The 17,411-nt window shown below is 34.5% G+C and overlaps 1 protein-coding gene across 17 annotated transcripts in view; it reads left to right on the top strand.

The window, feature by feature from the left end:
- The window catches only part of BIRC6 (baculoviral IAP repeat containing 6), a 211,416-nt gene that overhangs the window by 56,585 nt on the left and 137,420 nt on the right, over positions 1–17,411 (top strand). For 10 of the 17 annotated variants that reach the window (XR_013994673.1, XM_081069476.1, XM_081069475.1 and 7 more), the window contains exons 11-22: positions 1,933–2,082; positions 3,917–4,142; positions 5,831–5,991; positions 7,032–7,163; positions 7,654–7,785; positions 9,746–9,924; positions 10,915–11,048; positions 11,670–11,831; positions 11,931–12,062; positions 12,766–12,863; positions 14,316–14,463; positions 15,330–15,463. Coding sequence is in view for 16 of the 17 variants with exons in the window: in XM_081069476.1 (XP_080925602.1) it covers positions 1,933–2,082; positions 3,917–4,142; positions 5,831–5,991; positions 7,032–7,163; positions 7,654–7,785; positions 9,746–9,924; positions 10,915–11,048; positions 11,670–11,831; positions 11,931–12,062; positions 12,766–12,863; positions 14,316–14,463; positions 15,330–15,463 (1,788 nt within the window). In the remaining variant the exon portion in view is untranslated. The remainder of the gene's footprint in view (positions 1–1,932; positions 2,083–3,916; positions 4,143–5,830; positions 5,992–7,031; positions 7,164–7,653; positions 7,786–9,745; positions 9,925–10,914; positions 11,049–11,669; positions 11,832–11,930; positions 12,063–12,765; positions 12,864–14,315; positions 14,464–15,329; positions 15,464–17,411) is intronic. The other 7 variants (XM_081069477.1, XM_081069485.1, XM_081069483.1 and 4 more) reach the window with 2 other exon arrangements.

Below are 17,411 nucleotides of genomic sequence, written 5' to 3'. Positions count from 1 at the left end.
GTTTTTTTTTTTATTTTTTTATTTTTTTATTTTTTTTTATTTTTTTTATTTTTTTTAAATTAATTTATTTATTTATTAGTTTCAGGTGTACAAAACAAGGTAATACTTAGACGTTCATCATTTATATCCCTCATACTGTGAACCCCCCTCCCCCCATCCACTATCCCTCCGACCTCACACTGAACCATCACATTATATATATAAAATTATAGTTGGCATTCATTAATGTTTAGCTTCTGATGTACAATGCCATGATCAGGTATCCACAGTATCCGTGAGGTGGTCTCCCAAATAGGACGCATGTCCATCGGATACCCAACAAAATCTTTACAACATTATAGAATACCTTCCCCAAATTAATTTTCAAAAAAAAAAACCCTGAGGCCATCTTGTGGTTACCAGCTGCTTCCAAATCCCCTCACCTTTCCCCTTATCCCCAACCCCCTCCCACACACCCATCTAACCACTCTCGGTTTTTTCTCTGCGTCCCCAAAACTGTCTCTGATTAGTTCATTCACATAGTCTTTTCTTTAGATTCCATATATAAGTGAGATCATATGGTACTTGTCTTTCTCTTTCTGACTTATTTCACTTAACATAATGTTCTCTAGATCCATCCATGTTGCTGCAAATGATAAGATTTCTTTCTTCTTTATGGCTGCGTAATACTCCATTGTATAAATGTACCACAGCTTCTTAATCCAGTCATCTATTCTGGTTTTAATTTTTGAGCCTTGTTTCTTATTGTTGCCTCTCTGTCCACATAGTATTCAGCCAAAGATTTTGATAAATGGTTGTGCCCAAATACCTTGTTGGTAAGGCTGTATTCAAGTGAGCCCTGACTTTATTTTATGTATTTTTATTATCTCTTGTTCCTTCTCAGGTCTTTTCTGCATAGGCGTGGGACTTAATTGACTGGGAATGTATTGAGTGCTGGGGCCCTATCTAGTCTTTGCTACATATGTGTACAACCTCTGATCAATGTAGGATATGTGGAGAGTTTACCAAGCCCCCTATGTTTCTCTTACATCTTTTAACTCCTGTTAAATCTCTGGTTATTTCTAGTGCTTTGCTTGCCGTAAACAAGATGCTGACTTCAGGTAGCGGAGTTGATGGGCCTCATTTTTATTGCCACTGAGGCACTTTAAACTGATAGCTCTCGAAATCCAATGAGCCCCCCTGTGGCCGTAGCAGCGAATCTGATGGTTTTCATGGCTTGCCCCATCCTGGTTGAATGACAGTTTTGTCCAGGCTTATGTTAGGTTGGTGCAAAAGTTATTGCAGTTTAAAAGGTTAAAAATGATTGCAGAAACCTCAATTCCTTTTGCACCAACCTAATATAAAGTTGCTTTTCAGGAAGAGGATATATCATCTTTATTCTGTAATTCTGGAAGTGAATCTCCAAATAGTCTTTCTAGAAGATACTTTTATTAATTTTTGTGTTAAAAATTTGCTAAGTTCACTTTCAGTTTTTTCCTGTGATAAAATTTAATTGTGAGTGCTTCAAAAAATTAAGAATGTTTGTTCTGTTTTGTTACTCCTGGAATTAAGAGATTGTGCTGTGGATCCCTGTGTAGCTCATGCATCAGTTTCCTTATCTGTAAAGTGGCCACAATAATTGTCCCTATCTCAATGCTTTTTGTGAAGACTACATGAATTAATTGAAGCATTTAGTGCCTTACACATAGTAAGTACTAGATAAGTGACTTTTCACATGAGTATGTTTTTGCCATTTTCCTAATTCACTTTAATTTTCAGTTTTCAATTCCTTGGCAATTTAATATCTAAATTCTTGGAGATAAATCACTTTAGTAGCCCTCTTTATTTGAGTATTGAGTGATATTAAAATAAGTTTCTTAACCAAGTAGTGTGCGTTTGTATGTGTACCCATTTTCTGTGTATCTATGTTGATGGAATTTTACTACACTGTAGGTGGTGAGCTTCATTTTCTCCAAATTGGAGGAACCTGTGATGATATTGATGAAGCTGATATACTAGTGGATGGATCTCTTTCTAAAGGAATAGAACCATCTTCAGAAGGTTCCAAGCCTTTATCAAATCCTTCAAGTCCTGGCATTACAGGTATGATGTTCAGTTTGTAAATACTTTAAAAAATGCAAATTCTTGTGATGTTCAAAGTTTTTTGAGTCTTTCTTATGTCATCTTAAACACTATTTCAGTTTGTGTAGTCAACTCTTGATTTCTTTGTTGAGAGAGTTCATCAGAAGGGATATTGACATTCTTTTACCAGGCTTAGTTTTGTATATTATTTATCATTATTTTTCCAGTAGTTGGAAAATGTTGTAAACATTAAAATAAGAAATGGTTTTCATCCTGTGGTAGGTTGACCAATATTGGTGAAGTTACCTAAGAGGTAAAACCATTATATTGGCTACTTTTAAGCTTTGTTTCTTGTAGCAGTCTTATACATCTGATGTTTACTGTGTCTCACGATTGCATCATTTTCTCTTATGCTTGATTTAATCTCATGTTCTTTTGTACAGTAATACGCTATACAGGCTTGCCTAGGAGCAGTAGGCCATACCATGTAGCCTAGGTGTGTAGTAGTCCATCCCATCGAGGTTTGCGTAAGTGCACTCTGATGTTCGCACGACAGAATCACCCAACAGCGCATTTCTTAGAATGTATCCTGTCGTTACATGGTGCTTGACTATAATGTAAAGAAGGGTCTTGACATGCTGTTAATATTTACAGTTTAATGCAGTGTCAGCTTTATAAAGTTCGAAGCTTTGAGAAAAAATGTCGTTTGAAGTATACTTGTAATAATTTTATAAAACTTGTGTAAATTTTCTTTGTGAAAATATTGCAAACCTGTCAGATTTTGTATTTTAATTTTTTTTTTCTTTTTAAAGATTTTATTGGGGAAGGAGAACAGGACTTTATTGGGGAACAGTGTGTACCTCCAGGACTTTTTTTTCTTTTTTCCAAGTCAGGTTGTTGTCCTTTTAGTCTTAGTTGTGGAGGGCGCAGCTCAGCTCCAGGTCCAGTTGCTGTTGCTCGTTGGCAGGGGGCACAGCCCACCATCCCTTGTGGAAGTCGAGGAATCGAACTAGCAACCTTGTGGTTGAGAGCCCACGCTCCAACCAACTGAGCCATCCGAGAGCTCAGCGGCAGCTCAGCTCAAGGTGCTGTGTTCAATCTTAGTTGCAGGGGGCGCTGCCCACCGTCCGTTGCGGGACTCGAGGAATTGAACCTGCTTGTGGTTGAGAGCCCACTGGCCCATGTGGGAATCGAACCGGCAGCCTTCGGAGTTAGGAGCACGGAGCTCTAACTGCCTGAGCCACCGGGCCAGCCCCTTTTAGTCTTTTTTTAAAACTTGTTTTTGTTAATTGGAACAAGGACAGCAGCCTTTCATCTTTTTCTAATGTTAAACAGTTCACCAATGTGAATACATGTATTTATAAAAGAAAACTAATCTCTCTGAAGCCAGTTGTTATTCTTATAATGTTGGTATAATGTATTTTTAACTAACACAAAAGTGGGAAAAACACTGTTTGAAAGGGCAGATGTTATGTACTTGCTAATGTTTAGCATTTTGTTTTGTAAATAACAATCTAAAAATTAATTATTGATCTGATGTAAGTTTGGCTTCCATTTTAGTACTATCACTTTTGCTGCCCTTATTAATTTAGTACTAGTTCAGTCAGGTGTCTTCTAACAGGTTTCTCCAGTAACAAGTACTCTCTCTATAATTTAAAATATTCAAGGTGGATATTTCTTATGCCTGTAATGGAGTCACTGTTAATTACTTTAGTTGCATGTGGATATCTAGCCCACATTATTAACTTTCAGGATATTTGGTAAATGTTGCAATTGAGTAGACTAAAACACGAATAAGACTACTTTTTTTTTTGTTTTGAAACCTATTTCAAATTCTGTATTCACTGTTGTTAAGGAGTTGATTTATTGGTGGACCAGCCATTCACCCTTGACATCTTGACGTCTTTGGTGGAGCTAACACGCTTTGAGACTTTGACTCCACGGTTTTCAGCCACTGTGCCTCCATGCTGGGTCGAAGTTCAGCAAGAACAGCAGCAAAGGAGGCATCCTCAGCATTTGCATCAGCAACACCACGGAGATGCTGCTCAGCATACGCGGACTTGGAAACTACAGACTGACAGGTAAAACGTTTTTGCAAGGTATTTAATTTCAAGTCCATATTATACATTTGTCAGAAGCAACATACAATTCTTATATGTACTACTGTTTTCTCTGAACTTTTTTATATTAATAGATTTGTTCCTTTCATTTGTCACCTTAGTTTTGGGAATTGATATATTCTTAGTTGTACGTAAAATAGTGAGAATAACCCAGCATTGCAAATAGTTTGGTAACTCAGTCCGCAAAATTTACTGAACAGATATTTAAATGCATGTTTTTTGCAGGCACTCTTGTAGGACTAGTAGTATGACACTCATGGAATTTACGTTCTAGTGGGGACACACAGACAGTAAGCAGATAGCTACTATGTCATGGTCACAAAAGCTATGAAATATGTTAAAACAGTATGGTTATAGAGTAGTTGTTGGGTGTGTACTTGTGTGAGAATGAGAGAGAAAATGTGTACAATATTTTTAATATAAGGGGCCTAAGAAAGCCTTCCATGAAGACCTTAATTCAGAGGCCATATAGCAAGTACAAAGACCCTGAGGAGTGTTTTATGAATTCCAGGAAGAGCACAAAGACCATTGTTGGAGTGCAGTGAATGTAGGGGAGGGTGGTAGGAGGTGAGGTCAGAAAACGTAGCTGATAATCAGACCATGAATGTCTTCATAGACCCAGTGAGACTTTTACACTAAGTAAGATGGGAAGAAGTTAGAGGGTTTTGAGTATAGGAGTGATGTGATATAATTTATAAGTTAGAAGGATACGGTAGGACTTCTGTGTTTATGAGTAGAGATGCCGGTGGTTTGTGGTATGTATGTTAGGGAGATAGTGATGGAAGCAGGGATTCTTGTTTGGATGCTATTGAGGTAATCCATGTGAAAGGGTAATGGTAGCTTGGACCATGGTGCTAGTTGGTGGAGGCAGTGAATATAATTCTGGATATAATTTGGATATAATTATTCTGGATATAATTTGGACGATAGAAGGAATAGTATATGCTGACATATTGAACATCTGGTATGAGAGAGAAGAGTCAGGGATGACTCTAAGGTTTTGAATTGAGCTAGTTGAAAGTGGAATTTCTGTTTACTGAGATTAGAGCGGGTAATCATGAAATTTGGATTTATTTATGATAAACTTAAGATGGCTGGTAGACATTTGGATGTGAGTCTAGAATTTACTGGAGAAGTGTGGTTTGGAGATATATATATATATATATATATATACATATATATAGATACACATATATTTATAAACATGTGAAACATGTTAATGTGTTAATATATATTAAATATGTCATATGTATGTATAATTTAAATTAGAATGGACATGTGTAAAAAAAATACAAGAAATTCTTATTTTAAAATTGCAGATTCCTGGAACCCTACTCATAGATTAAGGGTGGGGCCCAGGAATCTGTAGATAATTCTGATGCATAATACTTCACATTGTAAGAAACAAGGGTTTATTACACTAATGTATAGTTCCCAAGGCAGGTGTCAACTTCTGAGGTAAGGTCATTCAATTGCCCTAAGTTTAACTTCTGTTGGGAACTGCTTATCTTCTCTTTTGATCCCATTGAGAAGCACCGTTTTTTGTTGGAGGCTAAAAAATCAGAGTGTGAAAGGCTATATTAATGATAACATGGCTATAGCCGAAGAAAGATTTTTGCTTTATTTTCATTTTCCCCCTTATTTGACAGCAACAGCTGGGATGAACATGTATTTGAATTGGTTCTACCTAAAGCTTGTATGGTTGGACATGTGGGATTCAAATTCGTTTTGAACTCAAACATCACCAATATTCCACAGATACAAGTGACCCTGCTGAAAAATAAAGCTCCAGGCTTAGGGAAAGTGAATGGTAAGAATGAACCAAAATTTATATTTGAAGATTTTATCTTGTAGTTGGTTTCTTAAAAATCATTAATTTTCAATTTGGCTATCTAGGTGTGATGGTTTTACCTTCCTTTCCTACCTGCACTCCCTTACTCCCCTCTCCCCTCTCCCCTCACTATTTTCTTGTTCTACTTTTGGTGGTTTTATAGAGAAAACTTAATGCTGATGATATTTTAGAGCTTTTTAGTAACTCAGTATTGTTCAGAATTGCATAAATTTGAATAATTATGCTTTCTTTTTTTGAAAATGTAATTCCTTTGTGAATTAGTTTCTCTTTTAGCATTACTAGACTTAATGCATTATTCTTCTTAAGAGGAGACTTAATCGGGAAAAGAACTTTGTTATGGAAGTCACATATTCTTTTAAGATTATTAGTGGAACCCAACCTTTCATGTAATGCCATAAGTATACCTATCTTAATTTTCTTAAAAGTTAAGAATTTGATATGTTGAGTTATTAAAATAGATTGTACACATTTAGCATAGTGGGAACTAGATGTTACTTCTCAGTGCTTTCTTCTTAAAGGGTTAATTTAAAAGGCAGGAGATAATTTCAGAGTAAAATGGTTACTTCACAACAGGTGTAAAAACATTGAAACCTGAAAAATTTCCTATTTCCGAAATGCGTATGTGTGTGTTTATATGTATATGTGTGACTTTTTGTCTTTGTGTATCCTTTGAAACATGACAGATTCTGATTTAATAGAGTCTAGGAAGTAGGCATTGGTATTTTTAAAACTGCAGATGTTTGTGTTCTGCAGCCTGGGCTAAGAACTTGAGTTCAGCTACCAGCAAATTATTTCTTCAGGTGAATATTTTAGTACCATTAAAAGAAAAGAGTATGAAGCAATTAATTGAATTTAATTTTCTTCTACCTGACAATCATTTTATAGCATCTGTGATGAAAATCACAGCATTCCAAGTTTAACAGAAAATTTTAGAATTTTAGGCACATAAGTCATTGATATTAAGCAAAATAAAGTTTACTAATATTTTTATCCTCTAGAAACAGCAGTAGATAGGCAGATCACCTTTCCTTTGTCTCCAGCTCTTAACATTGAAGTGGAACAAAATGGGAAACCGTCCCTGGTTGATTTGAATGAAGAAATGCAGCCCATGGATGTAGAGGAATCACAGTGTGAGTGAAATTAACAGAGCTGTTGTCCATGACAGTCAAAGGAGTAGTGATCCAAACGCATCATGTTGGGCAAAGATTTCCTTATGGCTTGCAAAAACTTGGTTTTAAGAACATGATTAAAAAATAACCTATAATTCTGCTTTGGCAATATGCTTTAACTTTCAGCTCATCTTTGTGAACACAGCTGCGCTAATACTTGCAATTCTTGTTTTTTAGTATCTTGGGATTTGAAATCATGTCATGGTTTTACTATTTTTTTTTGAAAATCAAGGTGAATGTAAATAAAATGGGAATGGCAAACAGTACACCAGATAATTGATTATAGTTCCTTAACATGATAGTGAATTCTTAAACTTGAACACATTCTAACTATGGTATTTTGTGTGGTGGCATTATATGTAAGTGGGATGGATATTTGCTTATTAAATACTACACTTTACACTTTAAATTACAAACTAACTTAAAAGAAAATACATATTTTCCTCTTTAGGTCTTAGATTATGTCCATTTTTAGAAGATCATAAAGAAGACATTCTGTGTGGGCCAGTATGGCTTGCTAGTGGCCTTGATCTATCAGGGCATGCTGGGATGTTGACGTTAACAAGCCCCAAACTTGTTAAAGGTAAGGTAATATGTTTTACAAAAGCAGAATAAAGCCACAGTTGTAAAAATAGATTAAAAAGAAAACTGATCTCAAAAAAGTAAGATACTGTTTTGTTTAGGATTTTCATTAGCCACTCCATCAATTTCCGCGTAGCCGAGGTGATTTCTTCTCATAAATGACTGTGTTGTTATGTGAGACTTCTGATCCTAGAAGTTTTCTGTCCTGGAGGGCTCAGTGCTGTTTGTAAAAGCATAAAGAAAGGGAACACTGTGTGATGTGGCATTGTTTGCCTTTCCCATCAATTAAGAGTCCTGTGTCTTCGGAGTGTTTATTGTATTAATATATTGTTTTATCTTCTCTTAAGAGGGTTTTTACAGAAGAGTTTTGACTCTATAGATGTAATGATTTGGGTGTCTCACATAAACGTAAATTACAGTTAATGTATATTTTAAAATAATTGGCTATGGTGTACATATAATAGATATTGCAGTAGTAGGATTTTTATTTCAGCTTTTGTATCCCCAGAGGTGAATAAAAACGCCAACAAACAAAACACCCAGCTCGATTATTAAAGTAAATTTGGAGGTGGCATCAGCTGTGGAGATCCTTCCCCAAATCAAGAAAAATATCAGTTACAACTGTTTTAATTTGTGTACATTCTCTTCATAATGTTTGTCCACATTCACACATTTACCTTTGGTTGGAGATATATATAAGTTTTAATATGTTCTCTTGACTGCATCCCATTCAGTTTCTGAGCCCCTATGATGTCGTAGGCCACATACTTGGATACAATAGTGAGCAAAACTAATAAAATCTCTCATATTTGCTGAGAGTACAAGTTAGTTTTGTTGAATGAGAACGTGAAACTTAAATTTTTATGTGAAAATAAAAATGTTGGCTTTGATAAAATAGGATGAAATTATGTGATACATTTCTAAAGATGATCTTTTAAAAGTGTTAATTTTCTTAGAATTAACTAAGAATGATTATTTTTCTCACCAAATTTCCAAAAAATTATTTGGAACTGGAGAAAATGATTGCCAAATTTGTATGGAACAAAAAAGGATGATATGTGTCAAACAAATTTGAAAAAAGAAGACTGAAAGGGAGGGTCTTATTAGTTACTAGAACATAGGATAATACAGCAATAAGAACTGTGTAACAGTGAAGTGCTAGCATAGTAGGCAGGTAGATCAGTCAAACATAAAAGGTAGCTTTTTTTAGTTACAGGAAGATTGTTGTTGAAGCAGCAATAGGCTGATTTGCTGGTGGGTATATTTAATTTGAGGGTTTTTTGCAATATTTTTTACATACAGATTTTATAGTACGAGGTTAGTTCAGTTTAGTTAAAATAAAACATACACTGGTGATAATGGCAACCAGTATTTATTGAGTGCTTCCTTTGTGCCATGCACAGTTTTAAGTGTATTAATTACCTTTGAGGTAGGTACTATTTTTCTTCCTTTACATTTGAAGGAACTGAATCATAGAGGTTAATCTGTCACATGCCTAATAAATGGCAGAGCCATTATTCAAAACCAGGCAATGACCCCAAAGCCTGTGCTTTTTCAACTCTTAACGTTATAATCTTAGAGTATGTGTGTGCATGCATAGCTTGGGTGGATACACATGAGGATGCCATCATTATCTCCGGGTGTCTTATTGACAGTGTTTGCCTTTGTGGTTTTCTGTAGTTCACAATATTCATTAAAATGAATAACTTCATTGGGCAAAGTATGCCACATGTTTATAACAGTCAAAATTTTATGCTGTTAGTATAATTCTGTAGCTTTTTGTTCTTTTGCTACCAACATACAAAGGTTATACAGCCACATTATACTGAAACAGTATAATTTGAAAAAATTCTGAACCAGTGTGTTTTTGTGGAGTTTTATTTAACTTACTCTATGAAGAGGAAAAACAATTTGCTCTTTTGGTGATTCAGTTATTTATCCTACTCTGCACTGCTCTCTAGGTATGGCTGGAGGAAAATATCGTTCATTTCTAATCCATGTCAAAGCAGTGAATGAAAGAGGAACGGATGAGATCTGTAATGGTGGTATACGTCCTGTAGTAAGGCTTCCATCCCTAAAACACCAGAGTAACAAGGGTTATTCACTTGCTTCACTTTTGGCAAAAGTTGCAGCAGGCAAGGTATGAAACAGTGTTATTTTGAACTTTTAACAATGCTGTTTTAAATGTTGTGGATGAGATTTGACACTATTGGAAGTGGTATGACCCTTTGTTGATTTTTTTTTAATACACAATTGTTTGTATTTTTTCTTTACAGTGACTTAAAAAATATAATTAAGAAGAAAATATTTTGAATTAAAATTAAGCAAACTATGTAACATTTATAAAGTATATTCAGTAGGGAGTAATTGTTAGTAGGTACTTTATAATTATTTTAGGCCATAATACTCATTTCCTTAGGTGTGCGAGTTTGTTTCTGTGTCCTGTACTTGTACTCACCACTTTTTTGCGGGGGGCAGGGGTAAACATTTGGGCGTGTGCAGGAAGAGAAAGTGGGAAGTGATTTTCTAGACAAACTATAGTTTTAATGGTTGATTTTCTACAATACCTGTGTACCATGCAGTCTCTTCATAATTGCCTGATCTTGGATTTTCCTGAACTCTGGAGATTTTGTTTCTTATCATCGTTAGTCATAAGAAACAATAGCAATATCAGTAACACCAATCATCTTATATTTACATAGGTCTTCCAGTTTTTCAAGGACTTCTGAGTACTTTATCTGATTTAATCCTCAAAATAACTCTGAAACAGGCAGAGCAGGTGCAATTATCATCTCCATTTTTCATATTGAAAGTTTGTGAACCTTAGAAATTAGGGAGCTGGCATTATCTCATATAGCTTGTAAGTGCTGTAGCTGGGACTTGGACTCAGGACTTTGGCATCATAATCTTTAATCATGTTTGTTGCCTTTAAAATAGTAACTGCCTTTTTCTTCTACTATAATACAATTCTGGGCGAAATTAGTCATTTACCGAATATAGGATAAAAGCTATCATTTTAATTTGAAATTTGTTTTGTCAGTCATACTTACTGTTCTTTATTTGAAAACTTGAATAGTAAATAATTTTAAGTATTATTTGTTCATTCAATTACTTATTTTTGTACATTTAGGAAAAATCATCTAGTGTTAAGAATGAAAATGCAAGTGGTGCTCGTAAATCTGAAAACCTCCGGGGCTGTGACTTACTTCAAGAGGTGTCAGTCACAATTAGAAGATTTAAGAAAACTTCAATTTCTAAGGAAAGGTAAATCATTCCCTTTTCTTGTTATTCTTCTAGTAATAAAAGTACATAAAAAGGAAGACTTCCAGTAAACATACTGACACACACACACACTATTTTTAAATCGAACTTTTACTTGAAAATTTTTGTTTGCTTTCCATTTCTGTTATTAAGAACTTGTAATCTCAATGAGGGTACAAGTTGTCTTTCTATTTCATTGGTTTATCTCTGGTTTCTATGTACTACTTGGTATATACCAGTAACAATATTTGTAGCATGAAGAAGTAAATAAATATAGTAATTTGAAGCTTTACTCACTCTTTCTGAATATAATGCATTTTTGTAAAATTCATTTCTTTTTAAAACTTTCTACAAGCCAAGTATTTCTTACATACGATATTAAATCTTTTAATACCATAACCTTAAGTTCAGAGACCAACATTTCACCGTAATAGATTTTCAAAAGTTTTTTTTTTTTAATTTATTGGGGTGAAAATTGTTAGTAAAATTACATAGATTCAAAAGTTTTTTTTTTAATTGTGATATTCATGATTTAAAATGAAACATTATATGACCAACCAGGTTGTGATAGTTTTAGTCTGTTTCATTTTGCTTGTTAATGTATTTATATTTTCTTTTTTGTAGAGTGCAACGATGTGCCATGTTACAGTTTTCAGAATTTCACGAGAAGCTTCTTAACACCCTTTGTAGAAAAGCAGATGATGGTCAAATCACAGAACATGCCCAGAGCCTTGTGTTGGATACTCTTTGTTGGTTAGCTGGAGTGCATTCAAATGGACCTGGAAGGTTAATAATTAAAAGATTTTACTTACCACTGATGCTTGCCCTTTGAATGTTATGATTGGAAGTTCAAGATGAATCTAAATGTCTGCTATTGTTTTGCAGCACAAAGGAAGGAAATGAGAGCCTGCTTTCGAAAACACGAAAATGTCTCTCAGACATCGTACGTGTTTGCTTCTTTGAGGCAGGACGAAGCATAGCCCATAAGTGTGCCCGATTTCTAGCCTTGTGCATTAGGTTGGTTTTTGTTTTGTTTTGTTTTTAAGTTGAAAGTATACTTTGTTAGGTGCACTTGCAGTTTGGCAGGTGATCTTTTGTCACTAGTTTTATATGATCCTTGTTGAGTGTATGTATAACTTAAGCAAATTTTCAAAAGTTAATGAGGGTTACTGAAATTCTGAGAAATAATTTTGGGTTTTTTTTTTGGCGAAAATGTCATGTTCAATAAATCTATTAATAAAAGAATTGTAATAGGCTTCTCTGCCTACTAGTAGCAGTTTGGGGAGTTTGTTAAGGAGAACTCCATCCCCACCTCACTCCTACTCTCCATGGTTGTCTTTAGATCCTTCATCTGAGACCTAGTTCCCTGTTATATGAAAGTCTTACCAGCCTTATTTATAAGATACTCCAAATCATTTTCTCTAGACCCTGAGACTCAAACTATGGGAATTGTTTAAAAGCTAATAGTCAATATTGTCTGTACTTGCTTGTTAACCCTTTGATAAGGAGAATCGATCAGTGCATAAGAAAACAGTTACAAAGGCCCTTAGTGTAATCAATTTCTTCTATCTTTCTGCATGTCAATTGGGCTTTAAGGAAGATTTTTCTTGTAATCAGTATAAATACATTTTTAAAGATTTTTAAAAGTAAGGCACCGTGTTTAGGTTGAATTTGGACCTTGAGTATCAATGTATTTAAAATTTTTCTTTAAAAATTTCAGTAATGGCAAATGTGACCCATGTCAACCAGGATTTGGATCTGTTCTCTTGAAGGCCTTACTTGATAATATGCCATTTTTACCTGCAGCTGCAACTGGTGGTATGTGAAATTAGTTTAATCACTAATAACTGTAGTCATAGGAAATATTTCACGATATACTTGGGATTATTTAGTAATTATTTTTTCTCAATTCTCCTTTTCTTCTGTAGCTTATCTTTTTAAAATAATTGTTATATTTTGATTAGGCAGGTAATCACTATTCAGTAATATTGCTAGGAAAAAGTGGGAGAATCAAGTCTAAATAACAAGTTATCTTAATCCATATTTTACTGTATTTCATTAAAATCATTGAGTTGTTTGGTTGTTTACTAACTATACATCAAATATCACAAACTAAAATGTCAGTAAGTACCAGATAGATGACATAAATAGTACAATTATTGTGTGTACTATTTATTGCATTTATTGTGTGTGATTTGTAGGGACTATGGCCAACTGAAATTCTCTAAAAAGGGCCAGGTTTTTTTTCCCAGCACTGGAGGAGTGTAGAAATGCACTCAAGAATGAATGTGGTTCTCAAGTAGGAATTTACAAAGCAGTCTCCTACAGTAGCGTGTGTGTGTGTGTGTGTGTGTGTGTGTGTGTGTGTGTGTATGAAGATTTTTAAAACTTTTCAATGTTTTTTGCTATTATGCTGTTAATATGACGGGCTATTGATTTGCCCTTTAAAACTTAATGTTATTTTTTGGTAGACATCTCTATCATTTGTCTTAAAAATAACCCTTTCAACAAGTTGTGTCAATGAAAGAAATATATTTCACAAGGATTTGATCTTTGTGGTATACCAGAAAAAAAACTCTCAAAGTTAGTTAGTGAATGTGTATTATATCAGTATCTTAATTTTGATAGTCTGTTTATATTTACCTTGAACATATATTGGATAAAACTATTAACTCTGTGATACAGAGTAGGATGTTTTGCACTTGGTTGCTCACATTAATATTTCTCTGTATTTAAAACAATTTCTTAAAGATTCTCTTAGAGTAGAGCTTAAATTCTGGGTATACTTAGACATCTCAAATTTCATAAGAGTCTTAAAATACATTATCACAATTATATTTTAAGCCATGTTGGTCTGTATCTAACTGGAAGTATGGAATAATTCTACTCACTTGCTATAGTGTGCTATTTATAGCTTAATGCCATCCATTGTGTTTGAAAAGTTTAGAACAGAGAAACACACTATTTCAGGAAGGATGTCTTGAAGGCCCAGACATCTGTCCACTTTTCCAGCCATTGTAAAGTGTCCCGCACAGTCATCTTATGTTATTGAATACCTAAGTGACTTGTGGACTTGATATACTTCTCAAAAAACATGTTGTAAATTCTTAGTCATTGTCCTCCTAGAGTCCTCTGAGGAGTTGGTTCTTCTTTGTAAGTTGCAAGTTGTAAGAAAATCTAGGAAAAGGGAACACTGATAAATATATAATCTGCAGTTTTCTTGGTTAGAGAGAGATGAATGAAAGGAAAACCGCTTTTTGTTGTCCCCAGGTTCTGTCTATTGGTATTTTGTCTTACTGAACTATGTTAAAGATGAAGACTTGGCTGGCTGCAGCGCAGCTTGTGCATCGCTGCTTACTGCCGTGTCCAGGCAGTTACCGGACAGGCTGACGCCACTGGAGGCTTTGCTTCAGACGAGGTATTTCATATGTGTAATGGCGGATCATGGCCCTTGCTGGACACGATGCCACCTTGGTACAGAACTGTTATGTAGCTGTGCTTGGAAACTATTTTTCTTGCAAAAATATATTTAATTTATACTTCACCTTTTTCCAAATTATATTAGCTTAAGGCTTCTTTTCCCCGTTTTCTGTAATGATTTCCCTTTTACCAATTATGGAAATCCTAAAGATGGTGATTCAGAGGGCTAATTATATTAAGATATGAAAAAGTGGTATTTCCTGCTAATGGAAGAAGCATTTAAGGTAATTTGTTTCTTGTTTCTGTTATGAAAACGTAGTAGGTGGAATTTTGTAAGTCACTTACAGACCTTACTTAGTATTCTTCATCCGCAGGTTATCTAAGAATTAAACAATGAAATGAAAAATAGCTAAAGGTTAGATTTGAGTTCTTGCCCAATCTTCAGTATGTGAAGAACTCTTTTATTTAATGCAATGATTTTGTAATATGTTTAGATTGAAATTATGATTTTGATGAAATTTTACTTAAACTCAAAGTCTTTGTACTTTCTGTTGAGTCAGTGTAGTGATAGAGGGGCGGTAGGGCTGCCTCATATCTCTCTTTTGGGCTTCAATCTGCAGGTGAAGATTCAGTCTGGATTCATTAGCTACCATCTTATTCAAATCACATTTGTTAAGTCTCTGAACCATGTCTTTTGTAGTATGGGTCTGCCCGGAATACAGTTGAGATTCACTGAATTTAATGGGTTAAAACTTGTTAGTGTCTCCTCCTGCCATGTATCAAACGTTTAAAACTAAGTAAATAGATAATTTGTTAATTAGATGGCTGACAGGAAAATTATTAGGACATTATTTTATTTTTCAGATATGGACTGTATAGCTCACCATTTGATCCAGTCCTCTTTGATTTGGAAATGAGTGGCTCTTCTTGTAAAAATGTGTACAACAGCAGCATTGGTGTCCAGTCAGATGAAATTGATTTATCAGATGTCCTTTCAGGTAGTAACTTCTTTTATTAAAGGAATTTCTGAATTTTCTATCTTGGATTTAAGCTATCATTGGCTTAATAGATTGTAGATACTACATTCTGTCTTCATTTAAAAACTAAAATTTAGAACCTAACCTAAAATGTGTGAATCATTAAACTATTTGCCTTCATTTCTTAACTCCCTCCTCAAAAATATTAAGGTTATTTTTGAAAGAGTTGTGAAACTTTTTTTTTTTTTTTGGTGTTTGTGTTTTATTGCATCTGAGTATGACTTTAATACTCATGAGACTTTAAAATTTGATTATTTGTTGTAGTCTTTTCAATTTTATTTGGTGTGTCTGCTGTTCATAAAATCAAAGCACATGTTATTTCATAAGTCAAAAAATAAAATTAATATATACTTATTGTAATAAGCAAAGATGAAGAAAGAAAAATAATTTTCTGCATATACTGCCACACTCTTCTTAGACAAACTTTGTTATACACAAGTGTTACATATGTCCTTGAATACATTTCTGAAGAATTGGCTTTTAGTATTGAATGTATAATGTTCTTTGTATAATCTTTTCAAGTGCTAGAATTTGATGTCTGTCTAGTTTTGTTACATAAAGTAGTGACCATTTTCTTAGTTGCTTCTATCTTGCTAAATTTACTGAAAATGTTTTTAGTAAAACAAAAGTGTTAGAAAATTTATTTGTAAACATATTAAAATAATTACCACCTTAAGTATAAGTTTAAAAAAAAGAAATATAGAACTATACATAAAATCTAAAATTCCTCAACTCCAATCTCTACTCTCTTAGGTTACCACTTACTGGCCTGTTACTTGCCTTTTAATGACTTGTGCTGCCTTGGGTATATGCTTCTGTTTGATGATTTCGGCTCTGACTTCTTCATGCCAGTTTGTCTCTACTGAAGTAACACATTAATTTATGAGTGGAACTCAGAGGAGAGGTTAGAACTAGATAGGTAGATGCCTTCTGTATACCTTAGGATAGAACGAGATCCAGTATGGGAGAGTGTGTAAGGAGAAGACCATAAAGCTCAGGCCAAATGGAGTTAAATATGCAAGGCTAGCCACACTCAGTATAGAAGACCCAAGAGAAGGGACTTAGATATCATATGTCTCCATATGACTGTCTCATCATTTTGCTTCTCACCATTTTGTTCCTTCTGCAGTGTTCCTTTTCTCAGTTAATGGCATCACTGGCACAAAGTAAACCAGTGTCATTCTTGATACCTGTCTTTCTCATCCTCCACACTGAGGCTATCACCAGATCCTGTCTACTTCTCCACCAATGTGTCTTTCAAATCTGCCTACTTTCTGATCCCTCATGATCACCTGATGACAGTCCAAGCCACAGCTGTCATCTTGAACCTGGACTACAATAATAGCTTTCTAACTGTTCCTTCAGCATCTGTTCTTGCCTCATTTCAATGCAGTCTCCATTTTGGCAATGAGTATGATCATTTTGGAATGCAAGCCTGAGCACTTTACCTCTTTCCTTGAAATACTTTTCATGTCTTCCCGTTACTCTGTAGTCCAAAATCTTTAACATATGAAGTCTTGTATGATCTGGCTCTCTTTCTCTTGCCACTGTTAGTCTCCTTTCTCTGGTCCAGTGATTGTCAAAGTGTGGTCAATCAATCCCCTCAGGATTCCTAAGATCCTTTCAGGGAATCCTGTTTTCATGATAGAACGCTGTTATTTGCATTTTTCCATTGCATTTACTTTTGTACTGATTGTGCAAAAAGCATGACATTCTCACTAGGCACTTGCAATAAAAAATATGCCAGTTCAATTTTACTTACAAATGTCCTTAATGAAGCTGTAGAAATTGGTGATTTTATTAAATTTTAAACTCATGAGCACTCATCTTTTAAATAGTCCATGATGAAATGGAAGTGTGCATGAAGCACTTCTGCATATTGTAGAGCCATGGCTTTTTCAAAGAAAGC

This window comes from Rhinolophus hipposideros (assembly GCF_964194185.1).
Source record: "Rhinolophus hipposideros genome assembly, chromosome: 12".
Taxonomy (NCBI): Eukaryota; Metazoa; Chordata; class Mammalia; order Chiroptera; family Rhinolophidae; genus Rhinolophus; species Rhinolophus hipposideros.
The sequence above is the reverse complement of the archived record's forward strand: the minus strand, read 5'-3'. Positions and strand labels throughout refer to the sequence as shown.